General features: G+C 39.6%; 1 protein-coding gene and 1 long non-coding RNA gene across 4 annotated transcripts in view; both read right to left on the bottom strand.

Moving 5' to 3' along the window:
- KLHL2 (kelch like family member 2) overlaps nucleotides 1-26534 on the bottom strand; it is a 271198-nt gene that overhangs the window by 39427 nt on the left and 205237 nt on the right. The window contains exons 1-4 of one of the 3 annotated variants that reach the window (XM_084518130.1): nucleotides 16665-16820; nucleotides 14319-14444; nucleotides 9757-9863; nucleotides 5184-5305 (exon numbers count right to left, since the gene is read on the bottom strand). The exons of 1 other annotated variant lie outside the window; for it this stretch is intronic. In XM_084518130.1, the coding sequence (XP_084374256.1) occupies nucleotides 5184-5305; nucleotides 9757-9863; nucleotides 14319-14444; nucleotides 16665-16687 (378 nt within the window). In that variant the 5' untranslated portion in view covers nucleotides 16688-16820. Of the gene's footprint in view, nucleotides 1-5183; nucleotides 5306-9756; nucleotides 9864-14318; nucleotides 14445-16664; nucleotides 16821-26534 lie in introns of those variants that run through there. One more of the 3 variants, XM_084518131.1, reaches the window with a different exon arrangement.
- LOC311436209 lies at nucleotides 20733-26526 on the bottom strand. The gene is made up of 6 exons (XR_014692673.1): nucleotides 26501-26526; nucleotides 23848-23951; nucleotides 22583-22649; nucleotides 21296-21445; nucleotides 20984-21102; nucleotides 20733-20824 (listed from the first exon to the last, which is right to left on the bottom strand). It is a non-coding gene; the product is annotated as an uncharacterized lncRNA (long non-coding RNA).

Below are 26534 nucleotides of genomic sequence, written 5' to 3'. Positions count from 1 at the left end.
TGTCATCACCAAGCCGCACTATCTAGTGTATAACACTCTATTTGAAAACCATTCAGAGATTGCTGTTAATTCAGGATAAGCTTATCTTCAGCAGTACCACATTTCAGTGGTGTGCCTGACTGGGGAGGTGTTGGACCTATATAAATTGTTGGTCTTGGTGACATTCAGAGTGTTAATCACGACCTGTAGGGATTCACTTACAGCATGATCATCAAGATCACAATAATTCCCCTCCTTGCCTTTCTTAGGCTCCTAAACCAACTGCAGCATTTTTTTCCAGGCAACTCTTTCATAGGCTCTCTAAAGGAGAACAGCCAAGTTCCTGTGGAAGCAGTTTCAGCATTCCCTTGGCTCAAAGCAGTTACCATCACACGCATTTATATATATATAACTATATGTATGGCAATATATTTAAAACAGAACCTACCTCATGATAAGATTGAATGAAAGCTTCACAGCATTCAGTTCGGTAGAATGAATATTTCTTTTATCTCTCCCACCCACTTACACAGCAGCAGGCACACTTCCAGGACACAGAATGCATGTCTCTGTTCAAGCACCTAAATGAACTCTCTCCTCTTACGATGCCCAGTCATGAGTTTGTAAAGGACAGGCAGCCTTCAGTTCTAGAAAGGAAAAGTTTACCTCACCTAAACTGGAAAATCTGCTACTTTCAAAAGAAAACTGAATATAACCCTTTGGAAGGTAATGGGCATCCATTCATCTAATACGGGAAATGAGATGCTCCTCAGTATTCAAAGGGTATAATTTAATGGCAGGCTTTAGAAACTCTTCAAAAACATTCAAAGTTGGGTATCTAAAACAACTCTAATTTCAAGAAACATGCAGCATGTGTTTTATGCTCTAACATCACAATGCTGCTAACTTACAAAAAGACTGCTAGTTTAATCACCAGTTTGTATACACGGTATCTCGTTTGAGGATAAAGCTTGGTAAGCATCAAAATATACCCAGAAGTATTTTGACTCTCAGCTCAAATACAGAGACAGTCCTGCTCTGAAGCCCACTGGAATTTCAACTATACTAATTTGATCGGTAAGCACCCAAAGACTAGCAAATACAAAGTAGAGTAACACAAGTCTTACAAACTCTCTTATATTAAATCATTTTATATTTTGTTGAAGGTAGAACCACAAACAGCTGCTGTTGTGTAACTGATGTGCCATAATTTGTTGAACTGGTAATCCCATTGTGATTACATTGCCCAGAGAAGCTGTGGATGCCCCATCCCTGGAGGTGCTCAAGGCTAGGCTAGATGGGGCTTTGTGCAGCCTGGTCTGGTGGGAGGGGTCCCTGCCCATAGCTGGGGATTGGAACTGGATGGGCTTCAAGGTCCCTTCCAACCCAAGCCATTCTACGATCCTGAGCCCCCTTTTGAATTAAAATCCAAAAAACTGGTGTATCTGTCCCTTAGTGGAAAGGGTACTGAAGGAGGGAATCCAAAACCATCAAAAAAAAAAACAGGCTTAAGGAAAAACACAATTTTGTGGGCCATTTGGATATTCTGGTAATACAGCAGTTTCAGAAGAAATGGTTAGTCCTGAAACAGAGATCATTTTTGCATGTCCAACCCACATAAAACTGTAGGTGATGCATCACAAACACATCACTTCTAAATATAAAAATTTATTCTCAGTATTTTGACCCTGAGTTATCCTAATGTTCAGACGAACAAACAAGGAATGTAACACACTGCACAAAATTTTATTTTTGCCTTTCAGTCAGTACCCAGTAAAGATTAGGCACGGTAAAAGTAGTACTGTCCTTAGAGCACCTCAAGTGAAGTATGCTGGAAATTCTCATCACCATGCCCTAGGACACAATATGAAGGGACGCATGCCTTATGCTTCAGATGGCAATCTGTGCACAAGCAGTTGAGAGTTATAAAGGAAACATACATCTATACTGTGTGTTCATGTATTTGCAATATATATTATTCAGGAAGATGTAATATGCAGGAATTTCTTCTTATGTTCCTGCCCTGATATATTTGTGCTCGGCTTACCCTAGGTGTAAGGCTGACTAAAGACATGCTGAAATGCATAGTGTGGGAGAGTTACTCATGCATGAGCTTCTTATAGTAACTAACTCCCCCACGTTGTGCACTGCATGTAGTTAGTACCTATATGGGAATTGAAAAAATTTCATGTGCAAGAAAGTAGATTTGCCTTCTGAAAACATTAAGTTTTATGATCCCTTCTTAAAACATGAGTATGTGCTACAGCATCAGGTCTGACAGTTAATGCCATTTCTGGGAAAAAAAAGAGAACAGAGTTGAGTATGTAAGAAAATGTGACATAATAAGTAAAAATGACAGAAACACTGGTATAGCATTATGCTAAGTGAGTGCCATTACTGAGGAACGATAAAATAAGTAACTTTAAATGAAGGACAAATCCTAGAATAAAATGGAGAACATACATCTTCTTCATATACCAGCTGTCTAACTGTTGGGGGTGTGGGGAAAACTGATTGACACTGAACTAAGAACTGCAGAAAAGAACAACTGTTTTCTTCTACATTTAACTTATGTCGGAAATAATAACCAGTGCTGAGGGCCTCCTCCAGTTTGATGCAGTAAGTGAATACATTTTTCTCCTCAGTCACTGATTACACCTGACTTTTCTAGGTCCTTCTTGCTCAAAAACATACAAGTGAGAACAAAACAGTGGGGAACAAAAAGAAGGGTTCTTACTTCGAACTTTGAAAGAAGCGTTAAGGGACAACTCTCCTGTTCATGTCTAAATCAAGTAAGGTATTAATGAAAGAAGCTTCTCATTACTCGGCTGTTGACAAAGACCAGTGAGATTGGCTACCACTAAATATTCATAAATACACAGTGTAACTGTTTTAGTGCCAAATTCTGCTTAGCAATTCTGCATCACTTAAATGTGAAGTGTGCACACCCTTTTCAAACATCACCTATTAGAAATGAATTCAACACTAATTCTTACTACGTGTAACCCGAAAAGGCAGAGTAACACACTTGAAATCCCATGAAGGATATCAGAATGAGAATCATAAGCTGCTACCTCTAAGCTGAAGCCCCAGTCAAGCACATTAGCAAAAATACAAAGTGAGGCATGGCATCTTAGGCTATCATGGAACTATATTTTCAACAAAATAAATTCTGAACCAATACCTTCAAGCAATACATTTAGAAACAAAATTGAGCACTAAAGCATGTAACATGTTTATGGAGAGAATACAACTTCAAGTGAAGCCTGCGAGTCTGTGCTAGGATTCAAAGTTTTCAGAAATTCACAGTTTTCCCACCTTGACTTTCAAACTTGAGGAAAAAGACTTGCTTCAGTGTATTGGTGTTTTGCCATTGTGTTTGTTCCTGCCATAATGCAAATAAACAGTACATGCTAGCACTAATAAAACAAAGATGATGAAGGTGACACAGGAAGGAAAGTTTTACATTCATTACAATATTACAAGTATATTTGATACCAACATTAAAACGCAACTATATTGCCATAAATCCAAATTCACTTAAAAGCTTGACTGTCTTCCCAGTACTTAAGTAACCACAAACTTGTAATATCCCTCACCGCACCATATTATTTATTTTACCAACCTCAAAATCATTATTTATCTTCAAGGAGCAGATAATCTGGAGCTATGAAAATAAAAGCCATATCAGACTTATGAGTTTTAAACCAGGAGGTTTCTGGTCTTGAATGGGTCTTGTATGAGAAAGAAAGAGAATGCTGGCTTTTATTCCCCATGAACAAAGAAGAGCTATCATTGACAGTATCAGGTTAAACTGCCTCCTCCTAAGCAATACCTACAGCCAGAACACAGTAGGCTGCCTCTGAAATGCAGTGTGATGTTACACACCAGAAGTACCAGATTACGGCCATTAAGATGTGCCAGCAAGACAGAATATTCTGCTTTAAGGATAAAAAGCCAGCAAGATCAAGCCCAGAAGATCTACTCAGCAACCTCTGACACCTTTGGATCTCGCTCAGGGTAAAATAGGTTTGTACAAACACTGGATTGGCAAGACACAGCATAATTTCAGAAAGATTTTTCACTACATATAGCCATCATCAGATCAAAAGTAAACAGTTCTTTAAGAAGGTAACAAGTTAACCTTATGGTATGATCGAATACTTAGAAGGCTTAGTAGTAGGATATTTTGAGTTAGTAGTATGAAATCCCATTTCTATGTCTTCAGTCAAGCACAGGTATAACTAGCAGTGACTCCATCTGCTTCGGCAGCCAAGAAGCTATTTATTTCAGCCTAATGCCCACTAAAAAACAGTAATTTCAGAATGCACAATCACAACAGAAGTTTTCAATGCCAAATATAGCAACATTATTCATGCCCTGCAAGAGCAACAAAATGACTGCTAGCATTGAACAGAAGCAGAAACACGGGCATAGAAGCAACAAGAAAAACAGAAAAATTAAGTATGTCACCTGTTATGTAACTACTTTTAAACTTACCAAAAAATCTAAGCTGAATCTCAGAAGGTAGTGGAAGTAAAATCTACCTTGTCTTCAGGATCTGTGGTTAGAAAACATAAGCTCTGTTTTTCTAAGCTTATGTTTGTTCAATTCTAATTGAAGTTTTAGCTTTTGGCACAGCTGAATAGAAAAACTGATTAGCTCTACTTGTGTGGGATGGGCAAAAGCCTTCATGCTAGATATTGGTTGATTTAAAAAAATAATCAGAACAAGCTAAAAATTCCTGCATGACAGGCCATTGGCAAGGTACAGGATTGAGCAGGAAAGAATAATTTATTCTGAAGGCTAGCCAAAAAAAAAAATCTGACAAACGGAACACTAATTGGACTACATGTTTTACATTTAAGAACAAATCTACCTCTGTTTATGTAAATCACACTAAAGTATCAGAGAGAGGCTGGTACAGAGGTGGCTGACAGCATTAATTTTTAGGCTGAGTAGACCATCTATATTATTGTATTACATGAGGTTTGGTTGTTAAGCCCATTAAAGTCAACAGACTTCATTTATTTCAACGGTCTTTCAACGTGAACCAGAATTTAAACAGTACGACTTTATAGGCACAGGGTCTGAAAAACTTCTGGTTTGCAGAAGAGATTTCCCTCAGAGTTGAACCACACTGGCAAACTAAATGATTCTGTGGATTACACCTCTGTGGTTGTAGAAAATATACTCACTCTTACCTGCACGTTTTCTTCTGTAACTTGGATTTCAGCAGTGTAAATATAATCAATAAGCATCCTGAGGGTCCAACCATCAACTTCCTTTATTCGAACTCTCTTTGCTCGGCTTTCACTCATCTCACCTACAAATACAGTTTGGTAGTCAAACAAATTAGGTAGAAACACAGGTCAAATTTAATAGCTTAATAGTAATTACTCCTGCCTACAACAGAAATGCTTGTGTATCATCAGTTGTAACAATAAAGCAACTTTAAGAATTCAGTTTTCCCTCCCTTCCTCTCTCCAAAGAGAAACGAAGTCTGCTGTTACCATCATGTGAATGCTACCTGGGTTAAGGCTTTTACTACTGCTAACCTATTTTTACCAGTATACAATATCAGTAAAATGTTGTTTTCAAACCTAAGTAAGACCCTTCGATTCAAACACATACAAAAACATTTTGCTGGCAAAGCAATCTATTATATACACTTGCTTTATTAACTTCTTAATTGAAGGAGCATACCAAATGCAGTCTGGGGTCATTTTACTTAAAAAAGAAAAATTCTATCCCCACAGAAAAATTAACATACGTACTTGGGTTGCCTACTTATTATTCCTTCTGCTATAGATCTGATTTAAGAATTAAAACTCAAACTAAGATAAAATGGAAAGCAAGGGAAAACTTGTTAGATCTTGTTTTGTGGAGGCTGACATGCTGGCTGTATGCCATTGCTGATCTTCATAGAAAGTCCTGCAAATAGCTTCCACCTTCTAAAATATGATGTTTCTCAAAATGCAACATTTTGTTTGCATCCAAAGTAATTGCCTAAGGATACATTTTGAAGAAAGGACTATACCTTCTCTGTGGGTACCAACCACACATCTGGGCATCTCAGACCTTTAACCCTTTATTGCACCAAATTGCACTGAGAAGTGAAATATGAACTACGCTGGTGACGTTGATAGATATACATAAACTCTCACTTTGGAAAAGTATATCCCTAACTCTGGATATATCCATTTGTTCTTCTACATTGGATAAGTTTTTATTTTTTTCCCCATAACATCTAGATAAAAGGGAATTGATGAGTGATTTAACCTACACAACCACAGAGCAGACAGTGGGGAAAAGAACCATAAGATGCTTATCACTGCTGATACTTCTTGAGGAAGTACACACGTTTTCATTGTTTCTTACCCTATGTCCTCTAGGATGGATGACAGGCAGTGCACTTTACCCAGAGTATCACTAAGAAATCTGTTACTGTTATTCATGATGTTTTTTGAGCTCAAGGCTAAGGAATTTATTTTAAACCAACTAAAGTTGGTAGGCAGTGCAGAAGACCACCTACAGCAATGTACTACTATTTAATGTCAGCACCAGTTTCTAGCATTCTGGAAAGCCCTGATAATGAACCACAAGAAAAAGAGCAAAATCCAGCTCCTATATACTTCTTCCACCCCCCTCTTCTGAAACATTTCCCTACACCTGTGAAAGATGATAGTAGCGTGTTCTTTGCAGGACCCTGGGTTCCAAGTTTAAACTTCTTTGACAAAGATTAAGCCTATTGATCTTCAGAGCATGCATGCAGCAAGTTATTTGTTATGCAAGCTGCTGTGGAGGTGGTCCCTTGGGAAAATCATGTGTGTGGGAGAGCAGAGTTGGATATTCTGCAAGCACATTGGTTTTGTTTTCAGATTTTGTGTAAAGGTTTCTGAAACGATGGATAGGCATCTTCTCAGTTTAACAATACTACCCAGTACCTACAAGAAAAAAGGAGGCTTCTACTTTGCATGCTAAAAGGAGATGCAGTCTTACTACGATGCTGAGAATGAGTCCTCATGATCCAGACTTGGTTTGACAGACCATATGCAGAAAACCATCAACTCACTTCCTAGGCATTCTCAGTCTAGAATTCAGCCTTCTGAAGCACTCGTGTCACAGACAGCTGCTCCATAATACCCTCACAGAGTTGTTAGTGACATGGAAAGGACAGTGCTGAGCTGCTCCAACCTCCCAAACAGGAGCAGCAGAGCAATTGGGGAGCTCAAGTTACTAAAGGCTAACTAAAATCTAATATGGTTAGCTCACAACAGTAATGTAAGGAAGGTGTGGGGTTTTGTTTTGGTTTTGTTTGTTTTAGTTAAAAAAACAACAATTGTACATTTGGAGAACACAAACAAAAACAGCAGGTAAGCGCCTAAGAATAGATAATTCTCTCTACACATAGGCTGTGGCAAAAACGGAAAATAAAGTCAGGTCACCCACTGAAGTGCCCCTTCACTGATGTTTCATAATTCTTTCCTCTAATCATTTAGGCATATTTGATTCAGGATCATGATAAATATTTCTGAAGAATTTCACTGAAGAATTCACAAATAACTATTCCTGATAACATACACCTGGATGGTTAATTTTTCTTCCCCATTTGCCCTTACTTACAAGATAAGTGTTACTAACTTACTAAATTTTGTAACTTTAAAAGGCAGTAACTTTTTCTTCTGGATATTTAATTGGGTTAGTTCTATTAGAAGTGCAAACAGGGAAAAAAGAAGTCAGAGGTTTTGAGCGCAGTTAATGCTAAACCCTACGCTGAACAGCCATGAGTACCTAATGACTCAGAGAAAGATGGAAGTAACCTGCAAATATGTGCCTAAATATAAACTTCTAATTCCTAGTCAAGAACAAGTAACCCTGTAGCTGGTTAAGGGATCAAATGTACTTATTTGAACTTCCAGGTTACTGGATCAGAATACCTGAGAAGCGTGAATCGTAGAATTCACAGAGATAATTATCAGGATTATTTTTGTGAAGAACAGCTGAAATATACTGACAAGACACTTGGTCCTTGCTGAGAACAGCATGTAACGGTAGTATAAAATCTGTGGATAAGTTCTGAAGCCACACATGAACTCTATTTAAACTCCCACTGATGTGGTTCACCAACTATACAAACACTGCCCCAGATGCGTGGGTTAGAACGTCCCTACCCTTTCCTCAAGTGAGCATTCCCACCTCCCACTCCACAGGGGGTCAATGAAGACCTATGTCTGAAAACATAAAACAAGCAAAACTTCAAGAGGGAGTGAAGTAAGGGAAGAAACCATGATTTCAGTGATTCCGCTTGGAGAGAGGCCATGGACACTGCTGCGCTGGCAGCAGAAATGCACTCAGAAACAAGCAGAAATGTCTTAACCAGGCCGCTGTATGCCATGGAAAGCAGGAAACAAACCTGTACTATGAGTAAAGAATATTTTCAATGTGACAGTCGACAATAATTAATCTTTAATGCAGAACTAATTTAAGAGGCTTGTGTTTCTCCATTACTTGGGTGATGAACTGTAAATCTGTTTTCATTTTAAATTTAAAGAAATCAGTGAAGTTAAGAAGGAATGTGTTAGTCACCTGGAATATCTGTCTCAACTATATACAAAAACTTGAAGAACTATTAGAAGAACAGCTACTTAAGTGGAAGCTTTGTGATGTTTTATACACAACCTGAAAGCGTTTCTTTCTGCTCGTAGTGACTCCTCTCCCAGCTTTGGTTGTTTCATAACATTTGTGTACAGAATCAAAACTATCCTGAACTCTATACTTATTCAGTTTCAGTAAAGTGCTTGCTAATAATCAGCTGTTTCCCCAGGACACAACAGTATTTCAAATTATATCAGTCTTCCAGTTACATACAATTAGGGTTATTAAAACTCCATTTTGCTTGCATACTAGCATGCCAAGAGTCACGTTTTTTTACTCCATTTGACCTGGTGCTCTGAAGTAATACATTGCAGAGAACTCTTTTAATTTCAAACAGGCAACATTAAGGACCAAACCAGCACAAGATTTGAGAAGGAAGAGAGAAAACTTTCAAAATTAATTTTAACAAGCATTTAGTAGCATTCTGTCTTTGACTTCAAGTTTTACATGATCTCAATGTGATTTATAACCGTCACGGACTTAAACCCACAGTACAGGAATTCAGCTGTAGGGTACTATGAATCCAACTCTATTTTAGCTTAGCAAGCCTTCTGGCATTCCTATTGTAGCAACAACTCAATCAGCACGGAGCAAGCAGAGGCAGAATCAAGCCTGCACGGAAAAGTTGTGGCAATGATGCAGAGTACATCTGTCACAGAGAATTATCCTAAGTGGACTGAAACATGCACTCCAGCTACAGGCAGCCAAAGCCACAGAAAGCTTTCTTATCTACTAACAGCCTAGAATACTCATGAACTGAAGAACGCAGCAATGGTAGTTGTTAAAGGACATAATTTACTTCAGAATTCACATGAAAGTTGTTTTAATCTTCTTTTGTACAGGTAAAATGATTAGTCTTCAAGAGTATAACAACTCTACTATTTCCAGCTTACTTAAGTTACTCAAATTAGTTTAAATAAAGGACGCTTTAAAAATTATTTGCCATGCTACCAGAGGTTTAATTGCCACTATGTCCTCAGATTGCAAATAAATTCATATAAAGTTCCTATTATCTTAACTAAAAATAAAATGAGATCCTAAAAGGCAAAAGTTATTTAATTTTGTGCATTATACAATTGGATTGGATTAAAACATAGTAAATATTGAAACATTTGGTACCTGTAAACATGGCATGGAAGTAGGGACTGCAGGCGGCTAGCACAACTCTATGCGCTGCAATTTCCATGTCTTCAGCTACTATCGTCACATCACACAGCAAGTTTTGACTATTTAGAAATATCAGAGAAAGTAATTTCACATATGCGAACCATAGTAGGAAAGCACAAAATAACACGATTTCTCCCTCCATGCCCTCAAAAAGAGGCAGGCAATGTTGATGAAGCATTGTTTTTAGATGTGCTATAAAACCTCATGGCGATTACTCAATAGGATTACAGATGGTGCTTGGGTACACAGAACTTTACAAAAGCAAACAACTGAATTGTGATTTCTTCCAAAGATATTATGTTTTCTGCACTGAATAACAGAAATTCATATCAGCCCAATTTATAAGCCTTCTCCCTTGAAGTCTGGGCTTCTTTGGATACCTGTAAACAATTTGACATACAAAAACTAAAACATTGAGGTAAAAAATAAGACTTTACCGATAACACATAATCCAAACTTTAGTTTTGATGCCTATGTCACATTACACTGGAAGCTCATGCCTACTTAATTGTTCAAAATCAGTACCCAATCATCTCTATATTTACCACTTTCCATGCATTTTTCAGACATAGTTCTTGTATACAATAGCAATTATTTTTTTACTCAACCTAGTTTAGAATGTATTGTGTTTAATTTCTTGTCTTGCCTGACTCTACCTCCATTACATCCATTTGCTTTCTTGTCCTTTACAATCACAATCTGCATCTCCTCTCTCTTCTGTTGCAATAAAGTAGTATCTCATTGAGAGCCATTCCCAGCACAGATATTTCCAACACAGTTTACAACTATCGGATATACCTCTTCCAGTTAAATCCACCACCAAGTGTACTCTTCTTTATCTGATTTTCTTGATGGAATGACAAAAAACACCAAAAGCCTGAAACTCCCCAGCATCTAAACAGTCTAAGTCAAAGACACCTTTTCTTCCCTTCCTATTCCAGCAGTCTCTCACTACAAGTAGCATATAACTGACAAAACTCAGAGCTAGAGCAACAAGTAATCAAGGATGGGGGAGACAAGTACATTTTAACAGCTCATATTATTAGGGACAGGGTTAGAGCTGTGTGTCAGTCCAGCAGTCCTTATTCTCAGTACTTTTGAAAACAAAACTTTTTACCTTTCCTGAACATAAATCGCAACCAGAAGGCAGACTTTCTCGTGGTCTGCAATTACTACACAGAGTAGCAGCACAGATGGGGTGAGGAGTTGCATTTTTCCTCTTACAGAGAATTAGAGCTGTCAGCCAAACTGCTCAGATATTGACCTTGGTCCCAAGAAAACACCATAGCTACCCAGCCACTGCAACCATCCAATTTCTTTAAGCACAGCCTCAAGAAAGAAGGCCTAGTGCAGGTTACACACCAAAAATTCTGGCAGCCACAACTAGCCTTTGGGGTCATACAGTAAACCAAGCACCAGCTAAATATATATATATTTTTTTCCTCTTTCAGCTCACAATGCCTACAGCAATCATCTAAGCCTCCTAAGTTTAGTGTGCAGTATGGTTATTATAAAAAAAAAAAAAAAAAAAAAAAAGTCATATAATGTAAGGTAATGGCCATATCCAGATGAACCAGAGGAGCTTGAGAGAAATCATTACATTTATTATACAAAAATTGACACTGAAAGCTACAAATAAGAGGTCATTAGTTACCAAAGCCAAATTACCAATTTTTTGAGATTCTTGCACTTATCCTGACAACAACAAGAAAAGGTTTTATCCTTAGCTGCACAGAAATACCAAAGCTATCTGTGAAGCCAGAAGCAACAGAATTACATCAGTGCAAAACTGCAGCCAGTTAACAACATTGTACAATATAGACAAAGCAACTTAGGGGTAGTCCAGATTCATCCCTAGCTTGGAACTGCATTAGATGAACATGCAATTAGGTGAACATGAACATTGCGTGAACACTACTACAAGCTGGCAAGCAACATAAACCACTAAACAAAGAAACAAGCTATGAACTTAGTTCACGTGCTCCAGTGCAAGCATCCTGTGGCTCCAACACCAACTCAGCACATCCATTTCACCAGGACACACTAACTTATTTTAGAAAAGCTTTCCTTTTGAAGCAATATTATAACAAGTTTCTTGTATAGACTAACCAAACAATCATAGCTATGGTGCTACACCATAGATGAAAAGAGAAAATGAGAAATGGAAAAAAATAAGAATAGATTTTAAAATAACTACTGTTTACTAACTTGCTGGTTATTCTGGTTTATATGGAGGAAGGTCGTTACAAACATCTTCAAAAGATTTTGTTCAAGTCTTGTTTGTAAGAATGAGAATTTAAATAAACATAGGCAAGGTCAGATACTATTGTCATAAAAGCAAGTTATAATGAAGAGTGAAGATAGACATTAGAGGTTAATTTCTTCGTGTGTCAAGAACTAATTAGCTATCCTAATGATCCCTCTGACTCAGTGCTGAGGTGATGGTGAGTAATGAAATGACAAAAATTACCAAGGACAAAATTATTCAAGTTTGTCAAAATTTGAAGGCACAGAAAAATCCTCTTAAGGGCAAATAGAACTGGGTAACTTGGCAGCAGCCAAAAAAAAAATAATAGGAACTCATCGACTTGAACATTCCAAACACAACACATTTCAGACACTTGAGCAGATGATTTGTTCACTAGTTATCTACTTTCTGGAGAGTACACTTCCAGCAAATACCTTCTTGTGCTACACTAATGAAAAGAACTGAGATAGAATCCACTATAAGTAGTGGATCAAAATCAAAAATATCATTTACTTGATTAATGCAAGGTCTTCATTTAGAGCAATGAAGTCTGAAACATACCTAAAATATTTCAGCTGATTATTTCAAATTGAAATACATGCAAAAATTAATGTTTATAATCTCATCTAATTAGCACTTACCATTTTAAAAGCCATGCTAAGCTTAAACAGTAAACATCGCTGCATCAACTACCTTATTTAATAAGAACTACAGTTAAGGTTTGCATGGCACTGCTCCTGTTCAAACTTCAACTATTTATATATGTAGGAAAATTGCTCAAATTGCTTCTACTGCAATCCCAATTGAAGTAACCATGGAAATGAAAGTATATTCTGAAAATAATCCATGCCCTTCAACAATGCACTCTGCTGGAAGACCATGCATATTTTACTTGCAAGGTGACAAAATGCAGGTAACATTTGTCCCTGCTCAAATTGCCGTGTGCTAAGATTCATTCTCAGAAATTGGTCTTCGTTTAAACTCTTACTCATCGTTAGGAAGTCAGGGGCCAGTGACTCTAGCTAGGCTCTATTGCGCTCCTCAGGACAGTGAATGTGGTTTCTGGGATCCTTGGAAAAGCCAAGAATGCCTAAGTAAAGTGAAGCAACAAACAACGGTGTTTCCAGCATAATTAGGCTGTAACATACTAGAAAAACAGCCTCTGCTTTTATCCCATTATCCTTAACTATGGAAGTCTTGGAGGTGGCTTCAAATCATTTATAGCCAATGTGTGATTTTCTCCAATCTTCCAGTACTGTCACAGATAGATAAATACATTGATCGTATCCCAGTATCTACCACAGTATTAAAGACTTACCCATACAGATCAAAGATCTGAAGATCAAAGGCAGTGGCACACTTTAATACGGTATCAGTTACTGCCGTTGTCTAAGGTGAAGCCTCTCCAACTGTTAATGTCATATGGGAAATAACAATCGGCTACAGGATTTTAACACCCTCTGCTATTGTCTATGCTGCAGAAACATTTTATTTATTTAATTTCTCTATTGTTGCTGTTAGCTATAAAGCTGAACTGTCAGTGATAGTTGCGAGTCCTAATTACCAGAGCTCAGTTGTGAGCTCTAATTACCAGCTGTCACAGTTTTCAACACCATCTCACCTACTCATATGTAGAAAATAAATCAATATGGGTGCTAAGAACAGCGTTAGCACCAGTCCTCCGGTTTTGCTGAAATTGATGGTGGTATCACTCATGGTCTTATAAAACTTATCAAGTGACTTCCAACATTTGACTTGGGAGTTCATAAATTGTTCCTATGGAAGCATGCAAAAGAAAGATACTTAAGCAAAGAAAGCCTACTGTCAGTTAGCTTTACATTGGTTAGACTGTGACCTACGTCTCTGGATTAGAAAATTTTAACATTTTTCTAGCTCGTAGACCTTTACAAAAGTCAACAACAGACATGAAGAGCCTTGGCCTCAATTCATAAAGTCACTTCAAATCTACCTGCGATCAGCTACTTAAAAGACAGGATCAGTAGGTGTAACTCCTTAAATACATCCTCTATGCATTTTTCAAGCCTCAGAAACCCAGTTCGATTAACCTACGAAAAGCAGAAACATACTGTACCCATTACAGCTATTATCATGTGACTATCATTCATCTGTCACTTCATTGTATATCTAATCTTCCCCATCAGCTACTCTTCTGAAATTGCTCGTTCCATTTTTAGAACTTAATAAATGTAATTGAAACTAAAGCTGTATTACAGACTCCAGGCAGGTGTATACAGTGAAGTAATACCTTCTTAATTCATTCATAACTTTAAAAGCTTTCTTCATGTGCCACGGATTCACTGTAACAGGACAGTGAATTTCAGTGTTATCATCTTTCAGATCCAAGGGCTTCTGATGGCAAAGTTTGGTGCATCTGAAAGAAAAAAATAAAAAGTAAAAAGGTTAATACTTCTTTCTACACCCCCATATCATCACTCTGGTTTTGCCACCTTTATTTTTGGAAGGGAGTGAATGGGACTTACAGCTCAGCTTATTCTTTACTCCAGGTAATTTTAGTTTCCCTTTTACCAGCAGCATATGGTAGGAGGAGAAGTAGGTAGAATTCCCTAGGAGCAACGAGTTGGTGACCAACACTAGCGAGTTTGACAGAGGCAGTCAGAGCTAACAATAAGCTGCATTACAGAAAACACAAACAATGCCCTAGAATAAAATATACTCTGAAACAAGGGGAGAAGCAGTAGCAGCTCTGCAACTACTAGCCTAGTGCCAGTACAGACGGATGGCAGAACACATCACCCATCACCTCAGTCTCTCAACACCTTCACCGCCTGCCAAAACAGAGCACAGCTCTGCCCTTCCATCAGGACCTTGCTTACAGGTTCATGCAGCTTCCAGGTCATCTCCTCTGACAGGAAGGCCACATGACGACTCCTTTAATTCTTTGGGCTTTCCCTAGCAGCAGCATGAAACATAAATGAAAGTGACAAAAATTGGTTGGTTTTGCTTATCCACTCAAATCTACTGAAAAGCAAAAGTGACCAATCTTAGATTTTCTCACTCTCAAAAACCCACACAAAATAGCGAGAGAAAAACTGAGCAGTGTGAAGAATCGTTAGCTCCATCCACAATGAACTCTTTATATGAGAAACGCCTCAGTTCTACAGGCAGTTCGTTCTGTAGCAAAATGGTTACGTATACCTCTCAGTCACTACCACTGTCTAAGCAGCAAGTGGATTCTTCAAGCCAAGCCAATGAGTTCCGCATTCACAACCACAACACTACCTTTACCAGATAAAAATTTTGTTCTACTTGGAAAATCCTTAGCATCAGTGATGCATTCACCTATACTGACAGAACTCCATTCCTGAACCTCCAAACTAGAAATAAGCAAAATATACTGGGCGCTAAAGTCCCTTGGTAGGGCAACTGACCCTGGAACATCAGAGATCTGATGTGAAATAAAAACCCAACTTGTTCGCTTGCTTGGAGTAAGAATAGTCCAACTGAGCATACAGATAGGCTCCCAGAAACCCAACCTCCCTTCCACCATACCTGAAACTTTTTACTTGGGCACATCTAAGGAAGCTTTACAGAAAACTTCACGGATAATTGATTTAAGATTTTCACTTGTACCCCTGTATGCGGTGCTCTGCAACAGCTTGTAAAGCAAAGTCGCGGGCTCTAATTCTCATCATCCCAAACCTAGCTACTAATTTTGGACCAAAAGAGCACCAAAGCGCATCAGGCAGTAACAGACAGCTACCAAGTGAGGCCCATCTGCGGGGCTCCAGCTGGCAGTGGCTGCACTGCACCACGAGGCCGGTAAGAATTAAGTCTGAAGCTCATGGACGCGACAGGACTCGGGACTGCGAAGAGCCCAGCAACAGGGAGCAGCTCTGCATCGCTCGGGAAAAAGAAATCAGGGGAGACGCTACAGCACGCACACACATGTTGCTGTGCGGAGCATCCATCCCATCTAACGCACTTCTTCAGGCAGAGCATTGACGGAATTCACCCCAAAACCGACAGGGAGGACGGGTGACATCAGGAGGCATCCACACCCCGCCGGCTGCCCGCGACCTGCTTTAATTAACGCAGCCAGACACCAAGCCCCCCGCGGCGGCGCCGAGCGAGCCGGGAGGGCCGGGGCCGTCCCCGCAGAGCCCTGCGACAGCCCCGGAGCCCTCCGCCCAGCCGGGGACGGGGCTTTAGGGGCGGCGGGGCCGGGGGCAGCCCCTCCACACCGGCACCCGGGGCCGGCGGCTGGCCCGGGGCAATGCGGCGGGGAGCGGGCAGGGGCGGGATGCGGTGCGCCGCTGCCTCCGAAGGGGAAAAAAGGGGAAAAAGGGGGAAAAAAGGAAAACAAAAATAAAAAAGAGAAAAAAAAAAAAAAAAAGAGAGAGAGAGAGAGAGAGATAAATGAAAGAAAAAAGAAAAAGGGGAGGGGAGGAAAAAAGGAAAAAAAATAAAAAGGGAAAAGGGGGGGTAGGGGAGGGGTGAGGAAAGGGGGGAAAAAGGGGGGAAAAGGGAAAAAATAAAATCCGGCCGCTGCACGCCGTGAAGCTCCCGGGGCGCCGCGATGCCCGCAGCCTCCAGCCCCCTCCCCGCGCCCCCCGCCCCGTCCCGCACTCACACGGGCGGCAGCAGCATCTCCATGGCGGCTCGTCCCGGGCTGGCTGCGGCTGCGGCGGGCGGCCGCCAGCACCATGCCAGCCGCTGCCCGGCCCGGCCCCTGTCCCCGTTCCTGCTCCTGCCCCTGTCCCGGCACCGGGTGCAGCCGGCGGAGCCCCGCTGCCTGCGGCCCGCCGGGAGCCGCCGGCGCTGCCGCTTCCGGGGCCGCCACACGGCGCCTGCGTGCTACAGGGGGAGGAGGAGGAGGAGGAGGAAGGGCAGGAGGAGGGGCTGGTGGTGCCGGCCACTTGCCCTCAGTCCTGTGGAGGAGGTCGCTGCGCTTCAGCTTCTGTGAGGTGCTGCTCAGCCCTCAGGGGAAAGCTGCGTGCTGCCCCAGTGCTCCATTTCTGGCAGCGAGAGGAGCTTGAGGGCAGTGCGTTTCAAGCAAAGCAGAAAATGGCAGGTGCTTTCTGGGCGAAGGATGTTGCATGTGAATACCTGAAGTCTTCGCCAACGTGTCTAATGAAATCACGCTACTAAAACTAAACGCATTTTAATTTTTTTGCTTAATGTGTGCAAATCTCCAGTAATATTCCCCTCTAGGAAAAGGCAGCTTTAGTTTCCTCCTCAAGTTCTCTCAGTTGATGTTCAATTTGGGAACGCTTCAGAAAATTTTGAATGGGGTTCCACTGGAGACTTTTCTAAATGAAATTATCACAGCGCCTGTTTTTTTTTTTATGAAGTCTGTGCTTCGCATCCGCTGAATTAGTCTGTTCTCAATAAACAATCAGGTTTCACTCTGGGTTGTACTGGAGAAGACGAGCTACTGGTTAAAGATTTCAAAGAAACACCAAAACCTGCTTGCGTGGCAGTCTGCCGCACAGGGACTGGCCTGCAAAAAAGCATTCTCAAATGAAGCTTTAAAAGTATTCCTCTCAGACTGCTCCACGGCGCATGGTATAGATGGTTGAGGTCTGAGTGCATCAGCAGGTCTGGCCATGGTGGGTTGGGTAGTGCTGATCACTGTCACGTCATCTCTTCAGGATTCTTCATCGCAGGGTAAACTTGTGCACTGTTATTTCACGAGGCAAGTGTCCTGTGACCTATCTTACCAGTAATAGACTGCACTGTGGTGAAGGATCCCCATTAGACTATGAAGTCATTGTGAACTTCTCTGGAACCTAACGAGGAAACATTTCTGTACATTACTTGCACAAGCACATAGGCAACTACAGATTCTGCCACTTGTTAACACAGCAGAACTATTCAGTAGTATTCATTCTTAAGCGAACATAAAGCATTTCCAAACTGATTTTTGTCATCTTCTTGCAGAGTTCTTTGGCTTTTGAGCCAAATGTTTTATGTGAGCTGAAGCTACCTTTGATGCAGAACATCAAAAAGAAACAAAAATAGGACAGGGATCTATTTTTTCCTAAACTTTGTCTTTGTACTTCAGTAATCTTGAAAGGAATCATACACAGCTGTAACAGAAATGATAGTATCCAAAATACATTATGTGGTTATGGCAAAACAACTGAGATACCTAACCGTGAGAAAAGACATTTGAATACAATATTTGGATTTTTATGGGATTACACCTGATCCAATCCCCCTTCTGCTCTGAAAAGAACTTTTAGAGAAAAAAAAATATATTAATAAAAAAATATATTTAAATATAAGCAGGAGTGTATGTGTAGTTTAGAAAGGAAATAATCTAAGTTTCTTGACTATCATAAAAACAGCTGCCATTTTTGTTTATGCAGCAGCAATTCAAATCACTGCATTTACTGAGAAAATTCACTGCTGTGGCTATGTCTGCCCCTGTAACAACAGTTGCACCCTTCCCACTTGTTTTACAGTACAATGCTAAGGAATGCTGCCAATGCTTAGTAATAACTGCACACTTCTTCAAATACATTGACACTGGAAGTGCTTTACTGATAAAGAAATACAGATGCTACACATCAGCAAAGTACATCCACTGAAAATGAAGCTATGCTTACAAAGCTCTGCTTTCTAGCAAGATAGTTCCACAAGTTACAGACACCTACAAATGAGAAGCAGTCTTGGTAAAAGTCGAAATATCTGCACATACATATGCCATCCTATCAGCATTTTTAAGGGATCACATGCCATGCTGGCATGGTCATGCTAGAAGAAATCTCTGTTAGGTTTAGTCACAGAGAACACTGAAATAAGCCCTTAGTAGTATTTTTAATTGACAAACCCAGGTTAAGAAGACCTTTTCCAAAAAGGGACTGTATATGTATGTAAGAACATTTTTAAGATATTAGAAGTCACAACTCCTAACACTTTTGGCAGAATACTTGTGAGAAGATACATGATGGAAAATGCTACTAAGGCTGGGATTCATTTAGTGAAAAAGGAAGAGAAAAGAAAAGGGCTAGAACTGGCTTAAATACCTGTCTGAATTGCTTCTGTTGCAAACGGGGAAAAAAAAAAAAAAAAAAAAAAAAAAAAAACACCACAGGCCCATCCTCACTTCCTTATCTGCTGGGTTGTTCACTACATTTGTATCTTACTGAATTTAGTTGTAGGTAATTTCTATATAAAAATTAAAATAAATTGTTTTTAAACCAAAAATCTTTCAGGGTACATATCTTTTTTCTTTTTTTTTTTCTTTTTTTTCTTTTTTCCCTGTGCTTTTCACCTGCAGTAAGATTACCATCCTGCAGCAGAATTCTCTATAAGCAAGAGCCCTGAATCTATATAGATCCACCAGGATTTATGTGCAATTCATGACAGGACTTGAGGTCAACACAGACATCACCCATTACCGCATTCTTTTGTCTAAGATCCTAGCACTAACATCGCCATTAAATAATCTTACTCTTACTCTAGTATAAGAGATGATTTTCCAGAAGAATGCAATATTTAACATTTCAGAGGAACACTGAAATAAAGACATGAATGCACTTGAGAAGTTTTACGCTGGAAAGTAATGTGAAAATGAAAAGCAAGAAAGTGCATGCAGCAGACAGAGCAAGGCACCAGATTGCAGAAGAATATGTATCGGAGAGTAGGCAGAGAGAGAAAAAGTAAAATGTGTCAGCTGGAAATGTGAAATAAGGAATAGCAAAGCAGCTGCTATCAAAAATAAACTGTACTGTGACCAGTCAGTTAAATATGATTAAATGTGGATAAAAATATTTAGTCTTTTCTCACATTATTCTTTCATGTAAGCAATTGCAGGAGCACCAAAAATGATGCATACTGAATGAAAACAGGTGAAGAATAATATTTATTCTGTAAAGTTCATGGATCTTATAACTATGATGAAAATTAGTAACTACAAACTGGCTTTTCAGTTTTTAAAACCAGCCATGGTGTAATTCCCCAGAAGACTTGATATAACACATGTTCTAGTAAACACTCTTTAAGTACTCCAGCCCTAGTTTTGGAAAAGAGCAAACAGTAAGAAGCTTCTGAGTTCTACACAATGGAGAAGTTAGGCATTTGTGGTCAGTGCTGAACAGTACAGTGTTCTTGGTAAATTACATGTCCATTTCAGTGCCATGGGAAAAAGGAAGTCCTAGTTCAAGCAAGCATTACAAAAGAAATTAAGTGTAGGTCATTGCTTTGGATTGTATTAGTACTGCAGATTACTCAGGCCCAAATCTTGATGAGCAGGTCTGGGGCCCAGTGCTGCAAAGGTTTGTGTTTCACTTGCAGTGTATCCCTGAGATGTCTATGAAAGAGGTGATCCAGCTCTTACTCTCATGCTTGTAGACTTGAGTTGCTTCATCTGCATTGGATAAGGCAATTGTATCTATATTCAGTGTGCTCGGTACACTGAAACACACCTAAAATTACTAGATTTCAGCTTGTGATCCCTTGGACATGATGCAAAGGTAGCAGTGGAAAACTACAGCAGGGATTTCACAGGGAAAGCTGAACCATTCCCATCTTCATTAGCCCATACGTGAGTCAGGCAGAGCTGATGCTCCACCCTTCAACACAGAGTTACACCTTACTGAAATAAATCCTATACAGTTTTTGTGAACAGACTACACGCACATACACAGCACACACACACAAAAGGGATTTACAAGATCCAGTTCTCAGCAAATTGTATATCACGTGGATAAGCAGAACGGTCACAGTAGCCTGCCTTTTTGTTCTGAGAATTCATCCCAGTCAGGTGTTGTTTTTATATGATCGCTTTATTAAAAAAAAAAAAAAAAGAAAGAAAGAAAAGTGTAGAGTATTGCTATATTTGTTCGCACTTGTTTAACATGTCAAAACATTATTTTATTGCAGAATGAAGCAAAAGTATTATTCTACATAGATAATAGCCGTAAGGTATTGTACTTCACTTACCAGATGCAAGTCCATCAAAGTCAGCATACTTCTTTTCCATCATAATTATTCCCCACTGTAACAGCAGTGTTATAAGGTAGTCCTAACCAATTCAACCAACTGTTAGACAGAGAGAATTTCTGAGAAGAAAACAGGAACAGCGAATGAAATAAATTAAAATTACATTAAATCAATTGTTATACTGCCATCTAGTGCATACTGAATGTTCGCCTATACAGAGAAATGCTATTGATTTCATAGAAGCACAGAATATCCCAAGTTGGAAGAGACTCACAAGGGTCATTGAGTCAAACTGACTCCACACAGGATTACCTACATATTACACCTTAAATCTGAGAGAGCTATCCTCCTAAGAGCTTCTTGAACTCCTGCAGGCTCAGTGCTGTGACCGCTGCCCTGGGGAGCCTGCTCCAGTGCCCGACCACCCCTCAAGTTCAATAGTTCATGGTACCTACGATTGGCCTATAGCAAAAGAAGAGTTAAACTCACCGATTTGAATGTAGTCATGCATATAGTGAGCTTACCTGAGAACAGTAATTGGGAGCAATTTGAACTGTGAAAAGTGACAGAGTACACTGAAAGAATAAATTTGAATATATACCGTTTCATATGCATATGAATAAGACTGGAGGAACGGTACCTGTGGAGGGGCATTCAGCAAATGAAAAACAGTGTAGATGGGGAAGGAGCAGGTGGGATATAGTTCACACATTGTACAAATTCTTTTGTTGTACAAAGAAACAATGAAATCAAAGGCATTGAAATGTTAAAAGATGAGCTCAGGGATTTTGCACAGACAGGTTGTTCATAGAAAGTGAAAACCGTATCATGCTGCTGTGCAGGAAATTGAGTAAACCATTGCTTCGAATAATCTTACTTTTGGTGTAAGAAAGACAAAGAGTGACTGAAAATTCATTGCAAAGATTTAAGGAAAGAGCTCAGGATCAGTACACTTAACTATGCAACATGTCTAGTAAAATTGGACTTGTATTACATTAAATAAAAAATGAAGGGGAAATTTAAGTCAAAGTATGAAAAGGTTTAGTTAAATAATTCTGGTACAAGCATATGCTCAGCCAATGAGTAGTGTTCCTGGAGCACAATTTTCAGCGGCATCAGGAAAAGTCTCTTGCCAATTTTTCTGTGCAAAAGAAGAACATTGTGATCCAGGCTAATGTACTGGAGGGAAAAATGGGTATCCTCAGAATCTAAACTATTCAAAAGACTACCTTTATCAGAATGCTAATATTTAGCCATACAGCCTAAAACTTTAGTTTATACAAGCTAGTTCCTGACAAGTTCATTTGATGATTTTCAGATAAAATATTTGGAAAGGTGGAAAAAATGTGGAAAACAAAATCTGTTTTTCCTTGAAATTTCATCTCTATCTTTATTTTAATCTTATCAGCAGTTTTCTTGAGTCAAATTATCTCAGATACTCCTTGTTTCCAGGAAAATCCTGGACTCCATATAACCTAAACCCAAATATTTTCACAAATAGCTCTGCATTTCACTTTCCCTATATAGTTCAGGTAAACGCTTGTTGCACCCTGCAAATTAGGTGTTTGCTTAAGTCCTAAATCATTTAAAACAACTCACCTTAATTTAATAAGATACATTGTTGTACTCAGTTTCGAAGTTTCATTTATACTTCTTGCATATATTTCTAAAAAAAATGTGAAATCAAAAGTTGTATACCTTCATTAACCTCAAGTTATTTCCTTCTGAATGCAGCTGGAAATTCAGTAGAATTTAAAAAAAAGGTAAGCAAGTATGTGCATTCTGTTCTTCGCAATTCTTTTATTTACTGCTACGCTATATCCTCTGTCTCATCTGCATCAAGCAGTCCAAATTCTCTTTCTACAGATTTAATAACTTTTCTCTACCTGTTTTCATCAGTCCTATCTCTGAACTCCTTCACTGACACACGGGACAATTTGCACTAATAAAATAGCAGAATTATGCAGTGGCCCCAGTAAGCCTCCAGCATTCAAATTTGTATACTAATTTATGAAAGATTAAAAGAGTTTTTATTAAAACTAGTGTTCAATAGCTTGTATTGAAAAGTCACAGAAATTTTAATAGTTTTTTTATTTATGAAGTCAAAGCTTCGTAGCAAGTGTCAATTTTTGATTAGATGATTATACCATGTATACAGTCCACAAAAAGCTTCAATGAAATACAGTTTGCATTGTATGAAAAACAGAAACTACACACTGGGGAGAAGGGTTCCTTTTATGTGTATTCAGTGGTCCATTGTTTTTTTAATCTCCGTGGGATTTTAAAAATTTACAGACACTAGAAATAAAACAAGTACCTGTGAAGTGTCTGTAATTTGAGGTTAGAATATAGACCTCACTTACTGAGTATGACTGTCAGGACTGTCACAACCAATTCATGCAAATACAATTGTCCGTACTGTTATTTTTACAATTTCACTTCCCATTTCTATTTTTATTCAATCTAGAACGTTTCACAAGCCCATATTCTCAGAGCAGAGACTTTTTTACACTGAGCTGAATGCAGTTTAAGTACTAATTGCACCTGCAATATGAATAAGAAACAGTAATAATAATTACACCTCATAGCTTCATGTGAAAAGGTTGTGAGCTTACTCCTGTTTCCATTCATGCCAAATTTCAACTAAAACTGAAAGAAAAGTAGATGTTAGACCTCTTTGTGAGGATACAATTGAAAAAGCTAATCCCCAAATATTGTAATTATTACTGATATGAAAAAGGTTATGCCTAAGTATAGGATTTAATCCTAGGTGTCTAGTCTATGCTAGCTTTCCTTAAAAGCTGTCTGCAAATAAGGTTATCATAGTATGGCATTATTGGGCCATACCACATCTTTTTCCTTACCTGTAATATAAGAATGTGGCATATCTCAATCTGTTTAGACTCCCCAACAATAGATCTGCCCTCAGGAGGGGACTTCCAAGTCAGGTGCACGAAAATGACCATGTCTGCTGCACAGATAAAAAAAATGTAGTTTCTTGAGATGGTGTTTCCGAATGATTAATCAAGTCCCTGATTCTAGCCTTCGAAAAACTGTTCTAAATCACTTCATGCTTTTGATTAATATCTTTCCCCCATACTTTTTCACCTCATATATCATCCTTGCCAAATTCAGAATCCAACCCCTCCTCCCCCCCCCAAAAAAAAAAAAAAAAAAAGAAAAAAACATATGTGCACGTAAGCAAGCAAGCAAAATGTGGGGAGATAAATGTGCCGTTGAATACTTTATTTGGTTGTAAATGAAAGCAATGGTAGCTAAGCAACACAAGATGATGTGTCACTACTTTTTATTTAAAATGAAACTCTTTTGATTTCTTCAAAAAAGTTTAATGATATTTTAATTAAAAAAAACTCTACTCTGAAGTATTTTTTTAATATAGATGTATTTATAGTCAGAAAATATTCTAGCTGTTGTCATTAACCGGCACTCGCTACCTTCTTGGCTATGTGACTCGGTACAGTATGCCCGCCAGCATTTCTGTTTATTCCAGAACAGATATGTTAACCAGAGCACTGACAATGTTGTTCCTTGCACATCAACCAAAAGGTAAACACTTCATGCTTTTCAAGCTGAGCACAAGCTTAGCAGCATTATCCAAGGAAGATATATGCAAAGAATAGGGAGGCTCTGGCAGTCACACAAACCCTTGTAAAAATTGCACCATCAAGTTTCAGACTGATCTACTGAAATATACTTAAAGTAGGTGGTCGTTAGATCTGTTTAGATGTAGACCACACTGGACAAGCTAACTTCTTCTCAAGGCAGAACACCTTTATAAAAGTAACATCAGTTACTTGAACAGCAACCAGCGAATTGTGGCTTCACTTCAGTTTCACAGAAAAGGTCCTGTGACTGCTGATCAGTAGGATTTGTTTTCTTGAGAGGAAGGAAAAAAGAGGAAGCACAATAAGGAACACAAATAAAGAACATTCGGGTAGAGCAGGTGGCACTGAGCAGACATATCACAGGACCTGGTTTCTTACTGAAACCAGGTTACAGCTTTCACAGAATCACAGAATGGCTTGGGTTGGAAGGGGCCTTACAGCTCATCCAATTCCAACACCCTGCTATGGGCAGGGACACCTTCCACCAGACCAGGTTGCCAAAAGCCCCAGCCAGCCAGGCCTTGAGCACCTCCACGGACATGGGGCATTCACACCTTCTCTGGGCAACCTGTTCTAGTGCCTCACCACTCTCAGAGTAAAGAATTTCTTCCTTATGTGTAATCTAAATCAACCCTCTTTTAGTTCAAAGCTATTCCCCCTTGTCCTATCACTACCCTGCCTGACCAAGAGTCTCTCCCCAGCTTTCCTGTAGGCCCCCTTTATGCACTGGAAAGTCTCCCCATGGCCTTTTCTTCTCCAGGCTGAACAACCCCAGCTCCCTCAGCCTGTCTTTGTCCAATGGCCTCCAATAAGCTCAAGGCTCAGGGATGGTCAAATAAAGCAAAGAGAAGGTTAAGAAACACGAGCAGATGAACAGAGCACAAGAGATAATAAACGCGCCACTTTGTAAACTCCTATCACTCACACACATGAATACTGCAGCCAGTTCTGATCCTTCGTTTCAGAAAGGATATAACTGAAAAAGGTCAGAGAAGCTAACAAAGGTTATCAAAAGCTGGGATAACCTCTGTATGAATAATAACTAAACAGTCCAGGAGTACTCAGCATACAAAAGGCTGGCACAGAGTAGTAAGACAGAGATCCATGAGATTAGTACAGATACCATGAGTGGCCATTGCCTTTCCGTGTGGAAGAACAAAGAATTATAAAATGAAATTAGCATTGGGCAGGTTTTAAAGAAAATATTTTTCTTCACAAGATTCACAACCATGCTAGAAACATCATTCACCAAGTCCTTACGCTAAAGCACAGTCTGTAGGGACAACTGGGCAAATCCACTGAAGAGAAATCCACTAGAAAAAATTAAGAGGATCCCCTCCTCGGGAAGTCCCTGTAACACAAGCATTCTGCACAGCAAGCCGTGCTGCATTTATTCCCATGCCTTCTTCTGGACACCTGCTGTTTTTCACTCTTATGGACAAGAAGGGTACAGGAACAAACTGCAGGGCTGGACTCTGCCTCTGTGGGACCACTCTCACTAACATCCCAGATTCTGTTCTCTGCAAATTCCCTTCTCATCAGCCACATCCACCCTGAGGGAAGAGGAACTGCTCCGACAGGGGAAAAGCATGTCCTGCACTTGCAGTGCCACCAGCCTTTCCCTTCCTACAGTGCCACCAGGGCACGGGGGGCACCACCTCTGGGCCTGCTCTCATTAATCATAGAACCATTAAGGCTGGAAAAGCCCTCCAAGATCATCTGGTCCAACCGTTCCCCTAGCACAACTCCCCTGGCACAACTTGAGGTCACTCCCTCTAGTCCTATGTGAGAAGAGACCGATCCCCAGCTCCCCACACCTTCCTTTCAGGTAGCTGCAGAGAGCAATAAGGTCTGCCCTCAGCCTCCTCTTCCCCAGTCTAAACAACCCCACTTCCTTCAGCCGCTCCCCATGTGACTTGTGCCCC

The sequence above is a fragment of the Aythya ferina genome (assembly GCF_964211825.1).
Source record: "Aythya ferina genome assembly, chromosome: 4".
NCBI lineage: Eukaryota > Metazoa > Chordata > Aves > Anseriformes > Anatidae > Aythya > Aythya ferina.
The sequence above is the reverse complement of the archived record's forward strand: the minus strand, read 5'-3'. Positions and strand labels throughout refer to the sequence as shown.